The 18,641-nt window shown below is 41.9% G+C and overlaps 1 protein-coding gene across 1 annotated transcript in view; it reads left to right on the top strand.

Moving 5' to 3' along the window:
- The window catches only part of LOC101358192 (cytochrome P450 2B4-like), a 41,473-nt gene that overhangs the window by 13,066 nt on the left and 9,766 nt on the right, over positions 1-18,641 (top strand). Inside the window, exons 5-7 of the mRNA XM_023742757.1 lie at positions 14,957-15,119; positions 15,263-15,433; positions 16,608-16,768. Of these exons, the coding sequence (XP_023598525.1) occupies positions 14,957-15,119; positions 15,263-15,433; positions 16,608-16,768 (495 nt within the window). The remainder of the gene's footprint in view (positions 1-14,956; positions 15,120-15,262; positions 15,434-16,607; positions 16,769-18,641) is intronic.

Below are 18,641 nucleotides of genomic sequence, written 5' to 3' on the forward strand. Positions count from 1 at the left end.
CCACGGTCTCAGAGGACATCAAGCTTAATTGGAATAACATAGTTTATAAAGAAAATGTTCTACATCCTACTTTGGTGAGCAGCATCTGGGATCTTAAAAGCTTGTGAGCAGCCATCTAAGATATGTCTACTGGTCCCACCCTGTCTGGAGCAAGGGAGAATGAAGAAAACCACCGACACAAGGGATAGATTAGTTCAAAAGACTAATGGACCACAGCTACCACAGCCTCCATCAGACTGAGTCCAGCACAACTAGATGATGCCCGGCCACCACCACCGACTGCTCTGACAAAGATCACAATAGACGGTCCCAGGCAGAGCTGGAGAAAACTGTAGAACAAAATTCAAACTCACACACACAAAAAAAAAAACAGACTTATTGGTCCTACAGAAACTGCAGAAACCCCGAGATTATGGCTCCCGGACAACTTTTAACTCCTGAAGTTACTCCTGAGGCTCAACAGCCAGCCAAAGATTAGACAGACCCATAAAACAAACAATAACACATGTAATTCAACCATGTATATATGAGACTAAATGGGCACACCAGCCCAGGGGCAAGGACAAGAAGGCAGGAGGGGACAGGAAAGCTGGATGAATGAAAATGGGGAACGCAAGATAGAGAAGGGGAAAGTGTTGACACATCGCAAGGTTGGCAACCAATGTCACAGAATAATATATGCATAAACTGTTTAATGAGAAACTAATTTGCTCTGTAAATTTTCACCTAAAGCAAAATTTTAAAAAAAAGACAGAAAAGAAAATAAAGACCAAAATGGATGTCAGAACAAACTCTGAAACTTGCTCTTGAACTTAGAGTAGCTAAAGTGAAAGGTAGAAATGATGAAATAAAAGAGCTGAACAGAATATTTCAAAGGGCGGCTCCAGAAGACAAAGTAAAGTATTATAACGAAATGTGCAAAGACCGCATTAATAGAACAAAGGAAAAGAACTACATCATCATCTCTATCAATGCAGAAAAGGCATTTGAGAAAATGCAACACCCTTTTATGACAAAAACACTCATTAAACTAGGAATAGAAAGGAACTTCCTCAACATGACTATGTCCATACATGAAAAATCAACAGCTATTGTATAAACAGTGTAGGGGCAGAGTCTGGCCTCCTCTTTCTTCACAACGGAGAAGGAGAATCAAGATCAACAGCCCAAGGCTGATTCCCATCAGGTGGAGGTCAGACATGCACTCTCTCTCCGCTATCTTTTCCAATTCTGACACCAACCATCCCTCCCATGGCACTCTCCACTTCTCTACTGGGTTCAATAATTCATTGCAATGCCCCACAGAACTCATGGACAATACTCAAGATTATGGAGTTTATTAGGGAAGTAACAGGTTACAATTCAAGTTCAGGAATGCTCAGGATACAGTTCTTCAGTCAGAAGAGCCTCTTTTCAGCCATGCTCGCAGGCACACCTCTCTCTGGCCCTAGGTCTCTGCCCTCCTCAGGCAAGTGTCACAAAGCTCTTTTAGTCCCTGCAAATAAGCCCCCAGAAGCACCCCAGGCACCCAGCTTTCTTGATCCGTGGGCTGTGAAGCCAACTGCAAGGCCTCCTGCCAGTCTCTCCTGCCACCACTTCTCGCCGTCTTCAGGGTTACAGCTTGTTCCCCCTCTCAGCCTCCTGGTTCCAGGAGCTTCTCAGTGCAGGGATCCCGGATCCACAGGACACACTCTCCACTCGTGACTGTCCTTCCTTGGTGGTGGTAGGATACTCTCTTTCTCACCTCTGGAGTGGCTTATTTCAAGCCCAACTGGATGGCAAAACAGACCAATCCCCTTGGTGGGACAGAATCACTCTATCTGCACAATCCTGCCCAATCACCTGGGTAGGAGTTACAAGACCACTGTGAGAAAGTCCACACGAAAGTGAACCATCACGCTGCAGTTATTATCTTCAATGGTGAAAGACTGAACGTTTTTTCCCTCACGTTCAGAAACAATACAGGGATGCCTACTTTCATCATTCCTATTCAACTAGTAATGCAAGTTCTAGTCAGAGAAATTGGGGGAGGGGGAGGAAGGAATAAGAAGCATCCAAATTGGAAAGGAAGAAGTAAAATTATCTCTGTTTGCAGAAGACATGATCTAATGTGTAAAAAACTCTAAGCATCCACAAAAAAAACCTATTCTAATAAATGAATTTATCAAAATTACAGGATATAAAATCAACATGCAAAACTCAGTTATATTCCTATACACTAACAATAAACCATCAGAAAAGAAAATTAAGAAAATAATTCCATTTGCAATAGCATCAAAAAGAATAAAATACTTAGGAATAAATTTAACCAATGAGGCACTGATGACTGAGTGGTAGAATTCCTACCGTCCGTGCAAGAGACCCATGTAAAATTCCCGGCCAATTCACCTCATGCACAGCCATTACTGTCTGTCAATGGTGGCTTACTTCTTGCTATGATGCTGAACATTCAATGGAAACATTCAGTGGAGCTTCCAGACTAAGATGGACTAGGAAGAAAGATCGAGTAAACTACCTCTGAAAATCAGTTAATAGAAACCCTATGAAACACAACGGTCCTATCTGCAGCCGATTATTGGGATGGCACAGCATTTTGCACCTCTGTACGTGGGATTGCCATGAGTCAGGGGCTTACATGACACAGTTAGTAGCAACAACAGCTTTAACCAAGGAGGCAAAAGTCTTGCACACCGAGATTACAAAACATCGCTGCAAGAAATTAAAGATCTAAATAAATGGAAAGACATCCTGTGTTTATGACGTGAATAACTTAATAATGATGTTGTTAGGTGCCATAGAGTGGTTCTTACTCATGGTGATCCTATGTACAACAGAACTGAACACTCCCTGCTCCTGAGCCGTCTTCACAATCATAGTTAGCTTAAACTCATTGTTGCAGCAACTGTGTCAATCTGTCTCTTTGAGGGACTTCATCTTTTTCACTGACTCTCTACTTTGCCAAGAATCATGTCTTTCTCCAGGGACTGGACCCTTCTGATAACATGTCCAAAGCATATGAGATGAAGTCTCCCCATCCTTGCTGCTAAGGAGCATTCTGGTTGTACTTCTCCCAAGACAGATTTGTGCATTCTTCTGGCAGTCCATGGTGTATTCAATATTCTTTGCCGACACCGTAACTCAAAGGCATCAATTCTTCTTGGGTCTTCCTTATTCATTGTCCAGCTTTCCCATGAACATAAGGCCACTGAAAACACCAAGGCTTGGATCAGGCGCACCTTAGTCCTTAAAGTGGCGTCTTTGCGTTTTAACACTTTAAAGAGGTCTTCTGCAGCAGATTTGCCTAATGCAATGTGTCGTTTGATTTCTTGGCTGCTGCTTCCATGGGTGTTGATTGTGGATCCAGATAAAATGAAATCCTTGACAACTTCAATATTTTCTTCATACGTCATGATGTTGCTTACTTATCCAGTTGTGAACATTTTTGTTTCCTTTGTGTTGCAGTGCAATCCATAATGAAGGCTGTAGTCTTTGATCTTCATTGGTAAGTGTTTCAAGGCCTCTTCACTTTCAGTAAACAAAGTTGTATCATTTGCATATCACAGGTTGTTAATGAGTCTTCCTCCAATCCTGATGCCACATTCTTCTTCATATAGTCCAGCTTCTCAGACTATTTGCTCAGCATACAGATTGAATAAGTATGGTGAAAGGATCCAACCCTGACACAGTCCTTTCCTGACTTTAAACCAGGCAGTATCCCCTTGTTCTGTTGGAAGGACTGCTTCTTGGTCTATGCACAAGTTCCTCATAAGCACAATTAAGTGTTCTGGAATTCACATTCTTTGCAGTGTTATCCATAATTTGTTACGATCCACACAGTTGAATACCTTTGCATACTCAATAAAACACAGGTAAACATCTTTTTGGTATTCCCTTCTTTAGGCCAAGATCCATCTGACATCAGCAATGACATCCCTCATTCCACGTCCTCTTCTGAACTTGGCCTGAATTTCTGGCAGTTCCCTGTCAAAGTACTGCTGCAAACTCTTTTGAATGATCTTCAGCAAAGTTTTACTTGCATGTGATATTAATATTGCTCCATAATTTCTGCATTCTGTTGGATCCCCTTTCTTTGGAGTGGGCACAAATATGGATCTCTACCAGTCACTTGGCCAGGTAGCTGTCTTTCAAATTCTTGGAATAGATGAGTGAGCACTTCCAGCGCTGTATCCATTTGTTGAAACATCTCAATTGGTATTCCATCAATTCCTGGAGCCTTGTTTTTCTCCAATGACTTCAGTGTATCTTGGACTTCTTCCTTTACTATCATTGGTTCTTGATCATATGTTACCTCCTGAAACGGTTCTATGTCAACCAATTCTTTTTGGTACAGTGGCTCTTCCATCTTCTTTTGATGCTTTCTGCATTGTTTAATATTTTTGCTGTAGAACCCTTCAATATTGCAATTCGAGGCTTGACTTTTCTCTTCAGTTATTTCAGCTTGAGAAATGCAGAGCATGTTTTCCCTTTTGGTTTTCTAACTCCAGGCCTTCGCACTTGTCATTATAATACTTTACTTTACTTTGTCTTCTGGAGCTGCCTTCTGAAATCTTCTGTTTGGCTCTTTTACTTCATCATTTCTTCCTTTTGCTTTAGCTATTCTATATTCAAAACCATGTTTCAGAGTCTGTTCTGACATCCATTTTGGTCTTTTCTTTCTTCCCTTTTTTTTAAACGACCCCTTGCTTTCTTCCTGTATGGTGCCCTTGATGTCATTCCACAACTCATCTGGTCTTTGGTCATTTGTGTCCAATGTGTCAAATCTACCCTTGAGATGGTCTCTAAATTCAGGTGGGATACACCCAAGGTTGTATTTTGGCTCTGGTGGAATTTCTCTAATTTTCTTCAGCTTCAACTTAAACTTGCATATGAGCAATGAACGGTCTTTCCTCAGTCGGCCCCTGGCCTTGTTCTGACTGATGATATTGAGCTTTTCCATTGTCTCTTTCCACAGATGTCGATTTGATTCCTGTGTACTCCATCTGTCAAGATACATGTGTATAGTTGCCATTTATGTTGTTGAATAAAGGTATTTGCAATAAAGAAGTGGTTGGTCTTGCAAAATTTTACCATGTGATCTCTGGCCTGGTTTCTATCACCAAGGCCATATTTTCAACTACCAATCCTTCTTTGTTCCCAACTTTCTCATTCCAATCGCCAGTAATTATCAATGCATCTTGATTGCATGTTTGATCAATTTCAAACTGCTGAAGTTGGTAAAAATCTTCAGTTTCTTCATCTTTGGCTTTAGTGGTTGGTGTGTAAATTTGAATAATAGTCATTAATTGATCTTTCTTGTAGCTGTATGGATATTATCTTCATGGATTGCATATTGTCCCCCAAAAATAATGTATCAATTTGGCTAGGCCATGATTCCCAGTATTGTGTGATTGTCCACCATTTTGTTATCTGGTGTGATTTTCCTATGTGTTGTAAATCCTATCTCTATGATGTTAATGAGATGGGAGAGGCAGTTATGTTAATGAGGCAGGACTCAATCTACAAGATTAGATTGCGTTTTAAGCCAATCTCTTTTGAGATATAAAAGAGAGAAGTGAGCAGAGAGACATGGGGACCTCATACCACCAAGAAAGAATCACCTGGAGCACAGCTCGTTCTTTGGACCTGGGGTCTCTGTACTGAGAAGCTCCTCAACTGGGGAAGATTGATGATGAGGACCATCCCCCAGAGCTGACAGAGAGAGAAAGCCTTCCCCTGGAGCTCATGCCCTGAATTCGGATTTCTAGCCTAGTAGACTTTAAGAGAATAAAATTCTCTCTGTTAAAGCCATCCATTTGTGGTATTTCTGTTATAGAAGTATTAGATAACTAAGACATTATCTTATCACTGACAGCGTTGTACTTCGGATAGATTTCGAAATGTTCTCTATGAGATGAATGCAACCCCATTCCTCTTCAATTTATGATTTCCAGCATAGTAGACTATACGATTGTCTGATTCAAAATGGCCAATACCACTTCATTTCAGCTCACTAATGCCTAGGATATTGATGTTTATGTGTTCCATTTCATTTCTAATGATTTCCAATTTTCCTAGATTCATACTTTGTACATTCCACATTTCTATTATTAATAGATGTTTGCAGCTGTTTCTTCTCATTTTGAGTCATGACACATCAGCATATGAAGGTCCAGAAAGCTTGACTCCATCCATGTCATTAAGGTGGACTCTACTTTGAGGAGGCAGCACTTCCCCAGTTGTATTTTGAGTGACTTCCAGCCTGAGGGCCTCATCTTCCAGCACTATATCAGACAATATTCCGCTGCTATTCATAAGGGTTTCACCAGCTAAGTTTTTCCAAAGTAGACAGCCAGGTCCTTCTTCCTAGTCTGTCTTAGTCTGGAAGCTCAGCTGAAACCTCTCCACTAAGGGTGACCCTGCTGGTATTTAAAATACCAGTGGCATAGCTTACAGCAACACAAAAGCCACGAGACTACAACAAACTGACAGACTGGGGGGTCGAGATGACAACACTACCTAAAGTGATAGATTCAATGTCATGCATTTTTTGCAGAAATAGAAACACCCATTCAAAAAATTATATGGTATTTCAAGGGACCCAAAATAGCCAAAATAATTTTGAAAAGGAAGAATTTGAGGAATTTGAGTTCTTTCTGACCTTAAAACTTGCTACAAATCTACAGTAAGCAAAATAATGTTGCACTGGTATGGGAACAGACATATAGACCAATGAAAAGAATGGAGAGTCTCATTCACTTTTTTTTCATTGTTCCTTTCTATAGTATTTTGTTTGTTTGTTTGCTTGCTTTATCTTTGGTGAAAAAATATGCAGGAAACCCTTCTTCCATTCCATAGTTTCTGGACATAATGATCAGTGACATTGGTTACTTTCTTCACATTATGTCAACGTTCTCGTTATTTCTTTTCTAGTTGTTTCACTTCATTTGCTTAGTCTCCCTGCCCCCCAACTTCTTATCTGTGCTTTAAAATAGTTCTTGACCCTTTGGACTTTTTTTTAAGTAATGCAGTACTCAAGGGTAACAATCTTTACTCTTTTGACTAAACACTTAATGGTGACTTCAGGGGACAGTTTCAATTAAAGGTTTCAAAAGCAACAGAGCCATAGTTTTGGGGCTCCTCCAGACTCAATAGGGCCAGTAGTCAAGATTCTTTATGAATTTGAAGTTCTATTCCACATTTCCTCCCTTTTAATCAGGATTCCTCTACCATACTCCTGATCAAAACTTTCAGTAGTGGTAACCAGGCACCATCTAGATCTTCTGGTCTCAATGTGGAGGAGACAGTGGTTCATGTAGATAATTAGTCCTGTAGTTCAGTTCTTATTAGATTTCCTTCTTTCCTTTTTGTTCCAGATGAAGAAAGACCAATAGTTGTGTTCTAGATGTCCGCTCATAGGTTTTTTTAACTTTTTTATTGTGCATTAGGTGAAAGTTTACAGAGCAATTAGATTTCCATTCCATAGTTCTGTACATAAAGTGTTTTACGGTCTTGGCTTCATTTCCCACAATGTGTCAGCACTTTCCTGTTTCTGCCTTTGGTTCCCTGTTTCCTTTCATCCTCATTTTCTACTCCTTCCTGCCTTCTCATCTTTGCTTTTGGGCTCATTCACTTTTTATGGATATTTTCAGTGAATACAGAGTTCTAGACTGGTGGGGTTTTTTTCTTTCAGCCTTTAATATTTTACTCTACTCCTCTGAAGGAAAGTTTGATAAGTTCTTATTCTTTTTCCTCTATAAATAAAATGTTTTATTCCTCTACCTGTAGGACTTCTTCTTGTCTTTGGTTTCCTGAAGTTTAAATAGGATATGCCCAGGTATAGGGGTTTTTTTTGTTTTTTTTTGTTTTTGTTTTTAATGCTTGGTGTTCTGTGGACTTCCTGGATCTGTGGTTTTGTGACTGTCATTAATTTTGGTAAATTCTCTGTCATTATTACTTCAAATATTTCCTCTATTCCTTTCACTCTTTCTTCCCCTTATGGTATTTCAATTATGTACATGGTACACCTTTTGTAATTGCCCCACAGTTTTTGGATATTCTGTTCCATTTTTCCCCTTTCTTTTTTCCTCTTAGCTTTTCAGTTTGGGGTTGTTTCTACTGATATATCTTCAAGCTCACAGATTCTTTCCTTAGCTGTTTTCAGTCTACTGATGAGCCAGTCAAAGGCATTCTTCATTTCTGTTTCAATGCTTTTGATTTCTAGCAATACCTTTGATTTCTTAGAGTTTCCATCTCTTTGTTTACACAACTTATCTTTTCTTGCATATTGTCCACTTTTTCCATTAGAGCCCTTAGTATATTGATTATGTTGTTTGCTGTTGTGAGGTGCCATAGAGTGGTTTCAGCTCATAGCGACCCTCTGTACAACAGAACGAAATACTGCCCAGTCCTGCACCATCCTCATGATCATTGTTATGCCTGAACCCACTGTTGCAGCAACTCTGTCAATCCATCTAATTGAGAGACTTCCTCTTTTTCACTGACCCTCTACTTTACCAAGCACGGTGTCCTTCTCCAGGGACTCATTCCTTCTGATAACATGTCCAAATTATATGAGACGAAGTCTCACCATCCTTGCTTCCTAAGAAGCATTCTGACTGTATTTCTTCCAAGACAGATTTGTCGTTCTTTTGGCAGTCTATGATATATCAGTTTTCATCACCAACACCACAACTCAAAAGTGTCAATTCTTCTTTGGTCTTCTTTATTCATCGTCCAGTTTTTGCATGCATATTAAACACTGTGGCTTGAGTCAGGGGCACCTTAGTTCTTAAAGCGACATCTTTGCTTTTTAACACTTTAAAGAGGTCTTTTTCAGTAGATTTGTCCAATGCAATGTGTCATCTGATTTCTTGACTGCTTTGTGGATCCAAGTAATATGAAATCCTTGACAACTGCAGTCTTTTTTCCATTTATCATGATCTTGCTTATTGGTCCAGTTGTGAGGATTTTTTGTTTTCTTTATGTTGAGGTATAATCCCTACCGAAGGCTTTAGTCTTTGATTGTCATCAGTAAGTGCTTCAAGTCCTCTTCACCTTCAGCAAGCAAAGTTGTGTCATCTGCATAATGTGGGTTGTTAATGAGTCTTCCTCCAATCCTGATGCCTCATTCTTTTTCATATAGTCCAGCTTCTCGGATTATTTGCTCAGCATACAAATTGAATAAGTATGGTGAAATGATGCAACCCTGATGCACACTTTTCCTGACTTTAAACCACGCAGTACCCCTTGTTCTGTTCAAATGACTGCCTCTTGATCAATGTACAGGTTCCCCATGAGCACAATTAAGAGTTCTGTAATTCCCATTCTTTACAATGTTATCCATAATTTGTTATGATCCACAAAGTTGAATGTCTTAGCATAGTCAATAAAACACAGATAAACATCTTTCTGGTATTCTCTGCTCTCAGCCAAGATCCATCTGACATCAGCAATGATATCCTTGGTTCCACATCCTCTTCTGAATCGGGCTTGAACTTCCGGCATTTCCCTGTTAATATACTGCTGCAACCACTTTTGAATGATCTTTGCAAAATTTTACTTGTGTGTGATAATAATGATATTATTTGATAATTTCTCTATTCTGCTGGATCTCCTTTCTTTGGAATGGATACAAATATGGAAAACCAGGCACAGGCCAAGACAGGAAGACATGGACACACTCTTTCACATATTGGGCAAATAGGGACTTGGCTGGACCCTTGCCAGGGGCTGGGGGGGGGTGCAAGGTCACAGTGATAATGGAGACAGACACCAGACAAGTGGACAATCAAGCAAAGTGGACCCAGTCCCTGCACTCCTGGAGCTCAGACACTGAGATAGCAAGAGATAGAAAGTGAGAGACACAGACACAGACTGTGAGGGAGAATCAGAGAAACGGTCCAGTACTGTGAAGACAGAGCTAGAGGCAGAGAGTGAACTGTTTAATCATGGCCCCAATGATCAAAGACGCTGAGAAGCATCTGATCACTCTACCTGCCAGGTCTCTGTCTCTCTCCACCCAAGACCTCTGTCTCTTTGTTTCACCACTTCTGTGTCTCTCACCCTTCCCTTGGTTTCTCCCATCACTCTGGCTGTAGTGAGAGAGGGGACTGGAAAGATAGACCCTGAGTATCTGCAGGCTGTACAAAGACAGGTACCTGAGATGCACACACACACACAACAAGCGCACGTAGACTTACACATGGGGACATACACCACCACCACCATGCAAATACAAACACATCTTCCTATATGAAACCATGCAAGCACATAGAAGCATGCAGACAAATGCAAGCAGGCACACACAATATAAAAACACACAAGCATCCCCGGATTCACCCCCTGGAAGCCACACTACCCACCACCCCGGTGCAAGCACACCTTTCCATCTAAAATCATATAAATATACATGAGTCCATAGACATGCAAGAGCATACACACAAGCACACCCAGACTCATACACAGAAACACACACCTTTACATTTTCGTAAATACTGACACCATTCACATATAAAAATCATACATGCACACACAGAGCAAATAAGCATGGAAAAGTGCATGCAGGCATGAATATGCAAACACAGGCAAAACCAACCAACAAGTGCATGATCATCCAATCCCTCAAAAATAAACACGCGCACATTTTCATCTGGACCTTGGTCTCTCTGCCACAGGGCTCCTGCCACCTAGAGAAGGGGTGAAAGAGGAGGGAGTGGCAGGTCACCAGGCAGCACAAGCAGGAAGTGTGGATCCCCTAGCACCTCTTCTAAGCTCACACTCCTGGACAATGGTGCCAGGGGAGACTGGAATGAATGGCATTACATAGTTGGGTGGGGAGGCAAGTTCAGATAAAAGGCCCAGCTGGAGGCTGCAGTGAGTTGGAAGACACTCAGACTAGGACCGTGGAGCTCAGCGTCCTCCTCCTCCTGGCTCTCTTCACAGGCTTCTTACTTCTCCTGGCCAGGGGCCACCCAAAGGCCCAGGGCCACCTCCCACCTGGCCCCCATCTTCTGCCCTTGTTGGGGAACCTTCTGCAGAAGGACAGAAGAGGTCTACTCAAATCATTCCTGAAGGTGAGATTAAGATGGACGGGGTCAGATGGTGGACTGGACCCTGCCTCAGTACTTGGGGATCACTCAAGGGTCCATAAGTAAGAGTGGGGTATCCTTCCAGGCTATGGGGTGGACTGTGTGAAGGTTGGTATGTAAGTTGCATGGAGATGAAGCATGGCAGATTGTGGTCATTTTGTAAGAAGGCCTTCCTGCTCCATTGCAAGTGGGTAGGCATTGTCCTTGGAGGGGCAAATGGTTATGAAAAGGTGTCTAAGTGTGAGCCACAGTGTAGAATTTCACTCTTCCCTGCCCCCCTCTGTAGAGTCCCTAGGTGCCTGCCTGCCACTTGTAGAGAAAGAAAAAGGAAGAGGCACCAAAGGCAGGTTCATGTCAGTGCTAGGAGAATGAGGAAGAGGGGTGGTGAGCAGAAAGGGTAGATAAGGACTGCTGGGAGGCTGAGTATGGAGTGCTTATCAGTAAGGAACATAATGCACTATAATAGCAGCTGGCACTTGTGCAAGATTTAATAGGCTCCCAATCACTGTTTTCTACCCATGATTTCATTTTAATTATGCATTTATTTATTAATAATGCAATTAACATCCATGGACCCTCCACTCCATAAGAAAACTACAATACTGACAGTAACTTCAGCTACCCTGTATTCCTCTGCTCCTTCACTTTGGCTACCACATGACTGAATCTTGGACTTATCATCCCTTTAGTTTTAGTTTTTTCTGTAAATGTTTGGTAGAATTCTCTAGTGAAGTCATCTGGTCCCGATTATTCTTTGTGGGACGTTTTGGATTACTGGTTCAATCTCTTCACTTGATGTAGGCCAATTGAGAGTTTCTATTTCATCGTGAGTCAATTTAGGTAATCTGGGTGTTTCTAGGTGTTTATCCATTTCATCTTCATTATCTAATTAGATGGTGTACCATTGTTAACAATATTCTCTTTTTAACCTTTCTATTTCTGTTTGATCAGTAGTAATATCCCCACATTTACTTCTGATTTTGCTTATTTGCATCTTCTCTCTCTCTCATTCTTTTTTTTTTTTTTCTTTGCTAGTCTAGCTACAGGTTCATCTATTTTATTGATGTTTTCAGGGAACCAGCTTTTGGTTTTGATGGTTCTCTCTGTTGTTTTTCTAGTCTCTATTTTATTTATTATACTCTAATTGTTATTTTCTTCTTTTCTTTACTTTTTAGAGAGAAATTTTTACCACATATGTGGATGTCTCAAGTACATATTATTTAGATTTAGTTGTTTTCAATGTATTGAAAGAGTGTTTTATATGATCTCCTACACTTAGTTTTTCACTCAGAATTATATGGCTAGGATTCATCTGTATTTGGGCAGGAGTTCATCAGGCCTCCTTTACAACAACCCGGTGGGCTAGGTGAGGAGCTATCCCCATGTTAGAGGTAAGGGCAGTGAGAACAAGTGTGGGAAAGACAATTACACAGTTGGCAGGAGGTGGAGCTGGGATCCAATGGGGAGATCTGCTTATCTCCAGTGTTCTCATAGATTAAAGCTGTTTAACAATTTCGGGATCAATAAATCCTTTAAGAATTTGATTAAAGCTGTGGCTGCTCCCCAAATATGCATACACATTTATGCATATAATTTTGAGGGTTCACAGGCCTCCTTGAAACTCTTCCAAGGACCCTCTAGGTCTCCACAATCCTCCATTACCATTGTATCTTTAAGGAGAGGGAAAGAGAGAAATGGTGAGATGAGATGGGGATGGTGGAACTGCCCCTCCATCATTCCCTGATAAGTTCCCAAACCCTTTTATAGTCAGGCAGGTATGGATTCTAGTCTCAGATTCAACTCTTACACTCTGAGTCTCAGTTTCCTCTTTTGTAACATGGGATGATGACACTAAGGACGTGTGCTTCACAAGGTTCCTATGAGGATTAAATAGGATATTGCATAGAGCCTGTTGTATAGTAAATGCTCATTAAATGGAAGCTACTTTGATCCACTTATTCATTCTTTCAATACTAATTAACTGAGCACCTTCTGTGTGCCAGGAACTATTCTTTGTATTGACTACATGGCATCGGACAAGGCAAACAAGGTTGTTATGGTCATGGACATTCTACTGTGACAGAAAGATAAAAAATAAACAAGTAAGGGAACACTAACTAGGTAAGAACTATGATTAAAATAAAGCAGGGTGAACTTTTAGACAGTTGTTGCAGCTACTTAAGATTGAATTATCAGGGAAAGACTGCCTTGCTGTGTTTCTGAGACCTTGAATGGTACAGATGAAGGGCATCAGAGAGAGGCAGGTGTCACTGAAAAACCCCAAAGCAGGAGCGAGCTCAGCATTTTGTAGGAACAATGGAGGCCAAATCGGAGTCAGTGAGGAAACAAGCAAGAGAGGAAGTCAGAGGGGTAAGGGGGCCAGGTCATGTAGGGCCACCTGGCCCATGCTGGAGACCTCAGATTTTATTTGAAGTGCATGGGAGCATTGGAGCTTGTGGAGCAAGTTAGGAATATTAACTAATTTGTATTTTAATAGGATTATTCTGGGTTCAGGGAATGAAATGACTGTAGAGGAAACAAGAATGAGAGTAGAGAGACCAATGAAGAGGTTATGCAGAGATCAATATGAGAGATTTCTAAGTCAACTGAACAGTTTTTATGATTTTACGTCCATTTTTTATAGAAGTTTAACGTCTCCTAAAAATTGCACAGCTCTTAAGTGCACAGCTCAGTAAATAGTCACAAACTGAACACACCCATGTAATTGACACATACAGCAAGAAAGAGAACATGATTGGCCCACTCACAACCTTTTTCAGCCACTATCCCCCGCGCTATTCTGATACCATAGATTAGTTTTGCCTGTTTTTGAACTTCATATAAATAGAATTAGGAAGTTTGGACTCTTTCATGTCTCGTTGCTTTCACTCAACATTACGTCTGTTTGAGTCATCCATGTTGTGTATAGCAGCAGTTTGTTCTTTTTGTTTGCTGTATAGTATTCCCTTGTATAAGTACATCACTATTTATGCATTGATTCCATCTCGGTGTTGATGAGCACTTTAATAATAAGGCTTCTATGACTGTCCTTGTTGATTTTTTTTTGGTGACCACATGTTCACATTTCCATTGGGCATGCATCTAGGAATGAAATTGTTGGGTCATTGAGTATGCATATGTCCTTTCAACCTCAGTAAATGCAATCAAGCAGTTTCCCAATCAGTTGCACTGATAGGATTTTTCATATTTCATGATCACCACCAGAGGGCTGTACTTTGCCTTCTTGTCTAGAAAGTGGGTAGTTGAGGGTTGTTCTCTGCGGGAACTGTCAGCAGGCAGATAGCAGGTTGGTTCACAAGAAACATGGTTTTTAAGTTGTGATCCCAGGGAGATATAGTCAAGTTCAAGGGTATGGGCAGGGGTGATATTAGAAATACTTAACCATCTGTATTGTTTCTGGCATCAATCAAACACAGCAGACCCTGGCTGCGCCAAGGATTAACCCTTTAGTTGCTGGTTCCTGGGGAGGTCTTGTGGGTCCTGAGAAGGGGGAAGAGCATTCCAGGGAGAAGCTTCGTGGGGCAGTGACTCATTACCAACCTATATGTAAGTGGTATTTTCATGATTTAGGAGTCTTGAAGTGCTGCAAATGGTTAACATTCTTGGCTGCTAACTGAAAGGTTAGAGGTTTGAATCCACCCAGAGGTGCTTTAGAAGAAAGGCCCAGTGATCTACTTCCAAAAAATCAGCCATTGAAAACCCTATGGAACACAGTTCTACTCTGACACACATTTGGTCACCGTGAGTCAGAACTGACTCTACAGCAACTTTGTTTGTTTGTTTGTTTTTACAGATATAGAGATGCACGGTGACTAATTAGCAATCCTGGGTGTGGGTATGCTTGGCAGCTCCGAGAGAAATACAGGGATGTGTTCACGGTGTACCTGGGGCTGAAGCCTGTGGTCATGCTGTGTGGGACAGAGGTCATTCGGGAGGCCCTGGTGGACCAAACCGACGCCTTCTCTGGCAGGAGGAAAATCGCCTCCATTGAGCAATCCTTCCAGGGATACGGTGAGAGCCTCAAAGGCACTGAGGGGTGGAGTGGAGGATGAGAATTGGTAGGATGAGTCTGGCAAGGGAAGACAAGGGGTACAGAGAGGCTCAGCATCTCCTTCCAAATTCCTCTGCAATCCCCGCCTTACCCACTACGCCAGGTGTCATCTTTACCAATGGGAACTGCTGGAAGACCCTCCGGCGATTCTCTCTGGCCACCATGAGGGACTTCGGGATGGGAAAGCGGAGCGTGGAGGAGTGTATCCAGGAGGAGGCTCAGTGTCTGGTGGAGGAGCTGCGGAAATCCCTGGGTGACCCGGACAGAGAGATGGGTAGGGAAGAAAGACAGTGAAACAGAGAGAGATATGGGGTGCATAGCAATAGAAAGACAGAGATGTATATGTGGGCAGATAAACAGAGGTAGAGATGGAGAAAGATGGAGACCGAGAGACTATCAGATAGAGACAGAGAGAAAGACATAGGGGAATAGAGTGTATAAAGGGGTGTAAAATGATAGGACAACTACTGTATGATCCCACTTACATGAAATACCTGGACTAGACAAGTATATATGACAAAAGTTTATTAGTGCTCACCAGGGGTGGGCAGAGGGAGAGGTAAAGCAGAACTGAGGTTCTGTTAAGGGTGATGAAAAAATTTAGGAACAGATATGGGTGGTGGTGAACAACATGATGAACATCAGGTAATGTCACTCAACTATACATGTGAAGAATGTTGACATGGCAACTGTTTTGTTACCACAGTAAAAAAATATTAGACGGACAGACAGACACAAGGCTCAGGAAAAGGTCTACAGAGACAAACAAGGTAAGACAGACAAGGTGAGACCCAGAGAGAGAGAGGCTACACCAACTGGATATTCTTGGGCTCCCAGCCCACCACCATCCCCTTCAACCAGGAACTGGGCAGAACCTGGCCAATATAGGAATCAACAGACAAGTGAAGACCAGAGGGCCCTAGAGGTGGGGAGAGGAGGTGAAGGTGGACTCATAGACAGGGATAGAAGGATCAGGACTTTGTAATTTGCACAAGTAATCAATTGAACACCCACTTTGTGTCACCTTCTGCCCCTGGGACTTCACTTATTCAGAGTTAAGTAGAGGTTCACAGAGCTGAGGTCTTCGAGGAGATGGAGGGTAAGGACCAACAGCAAGCATTCTGTCACTAGGTTGTCTAGGTCTGAATGCTAGCCTCAGCAATTAGTAGCTGTACAAACTTGGTCAAATGACTTAACCTCTCTGTCTGCCCATTTATAAAATGGAAATATTAATAGAACTGAGTCTTTGTCACAGGTTTTGGTGAGAATTAAATAATGGGTGAAGTGCTTAGAATAGGGGTGGGTGCATGATAAGAGCTAGTGAGTGTTAGATGTTATTGTTATCGTTCCAGAGCAGTGGAGGACAGTTACACAGAGACAGGGCAACAGGTAAATGCCTGCCCCCGACCCTGAATTCTTGTCCCCTGACCTGACCCTCCTCCTCCTAGAAGCCCTCCTGGACCCCACCTTCTTCTTCCATGCCACCACTGCCAACATCATCTACTCTATTGTCTTTGGAGAACGCTTTGCCTACAAAGATCCCCAGTTCCTGCGGCTGCTGGATTTGTTCTACCAGTCTTTCACACTTATCAGCTTCTTCTCCAGCCAGGTCAGGCAGTGAGACAAGCATCCAGGGCAGGGATAGGAACGGTCTGCTTTTGGGGTCCAGAAATGCAGTGTAGGGCTGGGAGATGGGCTGAGACAACACAGAGAGAGAGGCATGGAGGCCTAGAGAGAGGGAAATACTGCGAGGCAGGGAATGAGAGACTAAGAGAAAGAAGGGGAAATGACGGAGGAGATAGAAATAGACATAGAGTCAGAGAGAAAAAAACAATTGTCATGGAGTCAACTTGAACTCATGTCGACCCCATGTGTGTCAGAGCAGAACTGCGCGCCATGGGTTTTTTAGTGTATGATTTTTCAGAAGTAGATTACTAGGACTGTTTTTTGAGGCACCTCTGGGTGGACTTGAACTTCCAACTTTTTGGTTAGCAGCCATGCTCATTAACCATTTGTACCACCCAGGGACTCCCAAAGCAGTTGCGGTTGAGTCAGTTCCAACTCACGGTGACCCCATGTGTATCAGAGCATAACTGTGCTCTATGGAGTTTTCAGTGGCTGATTTTTCAGAAGTAGATCACCAGGCTATTCTTTTGAGGCACCACGGGGAGGACTTGAACCACCAACATTTCAGTTAGGAGCCGAGTACATTAACCATGTGCACCACCTGGGGGTCACCAGAGTCAGAGAGAGAGAAGGACTAAAAATTAAGAGGACTTGGAAGAGAGATAGAGGAGAAGAGGAAATGAGAGAAGACAGAGAGAAAGCAAGACAAAGAAGGGCAGAGATAAAGAGATCCTGAGAGGCAGAGTTGAAAAGAATGAGAGAGAGAATCAGAAATCCAAAGTCTTTACTTATCTGACCACCCTCTGGCTCTGAATCTTTGTCTCTCTGTCTTTGACAAAGCCCTTCCCTCACCTGAAGAAATTTAAGGATACATGAAAATAAGAAACCCCATTTCTTCTTTGCTTCCCATTTCTCCTTCTCCATCTTTCTGTTGTCGTTTTTTTAAAACCTCCCCGCATCCAGATTATAAAGCAATATGTTCCTCTTTAAAACAATATAACAAAATTTCATCTTATTAACTAACCTGGATATACATCCATTGTATAATTTAAAAATTAAATTGTGTTTAGCTAGCATTGAGTTTTTTGTTTATGGGGATGGAAAATATGCCAATTGATATTGGTGGTGGTTGCACAACATGACTGGTGCAATTGGTTTTATTGAACTGTACCAGCCACAAACGTTGAATAGGCAAATCTTGTGTTACCACTACTTTTCTACAACTCTAAAAAAAAAAAAAATTAAACTGCGTAGCTATCGTTCTTAACCAGCGGTGTATATCAGATGCAAGTATGGGATTGTCACAAATACAGGTTCCAGGACCTCCAGCTGGGGGCTCTGACCCAGCAAGTCTGGGTTGGGGTCCAGGTTAAGAACCTGAGACAAGCACAATAGGTGATCCCAATGTGCTCCTCCCACTGAGAACATAAAGAGAGACAGAGAAATCTGGAAGGAGACCCACCAAATAGTTAACAATGATTTTCTCTAAAAGGAGAGATTAAGGACGAAGTTTACATCTTACTCTATACATTTCTGCATTTGGGGGCAATTATTAGCTACACTTATCATCAGGTAAAGCAGTAGAAATATGCTCCAAAATAAATAAATAGTTTCAAGTAGTCAGCAGGATTATCTTGTGCAAGCCCCCAGTTCATCAATGCATGACCCAGCTAGAGAGACACAGAGAGTGGAAAGAGGCAGAGAGAAGTCGGAGAAAAACAGTTACACAGGCTGAGGTAGACAATGAGACACAGGGAGAGTTGGAACCAAGACACTCAGGGAGAAAGAGAGGTGGAAAAGGAGACAGAGAGGTGGGGCACACAAAAACAAATGTGGGTGAGGTAGGAAGATGCAGA

This window comes from Trichechus manatus, unplaced genomic scaffold, assembly GCF_000243295.1.
Source record: "Trichechus manatus latirostris isolate Lorelei unplaced genomic scaffold, TriManLat1.0 scaffold00216, whole genome shotgun sequence".
Classification (NCBI taxonomy): Eukaryota; Metazoa; Chordata; class Mammalia; order Sirenia; family Trichechidae; genus Trichechus; species Trichechus manatus.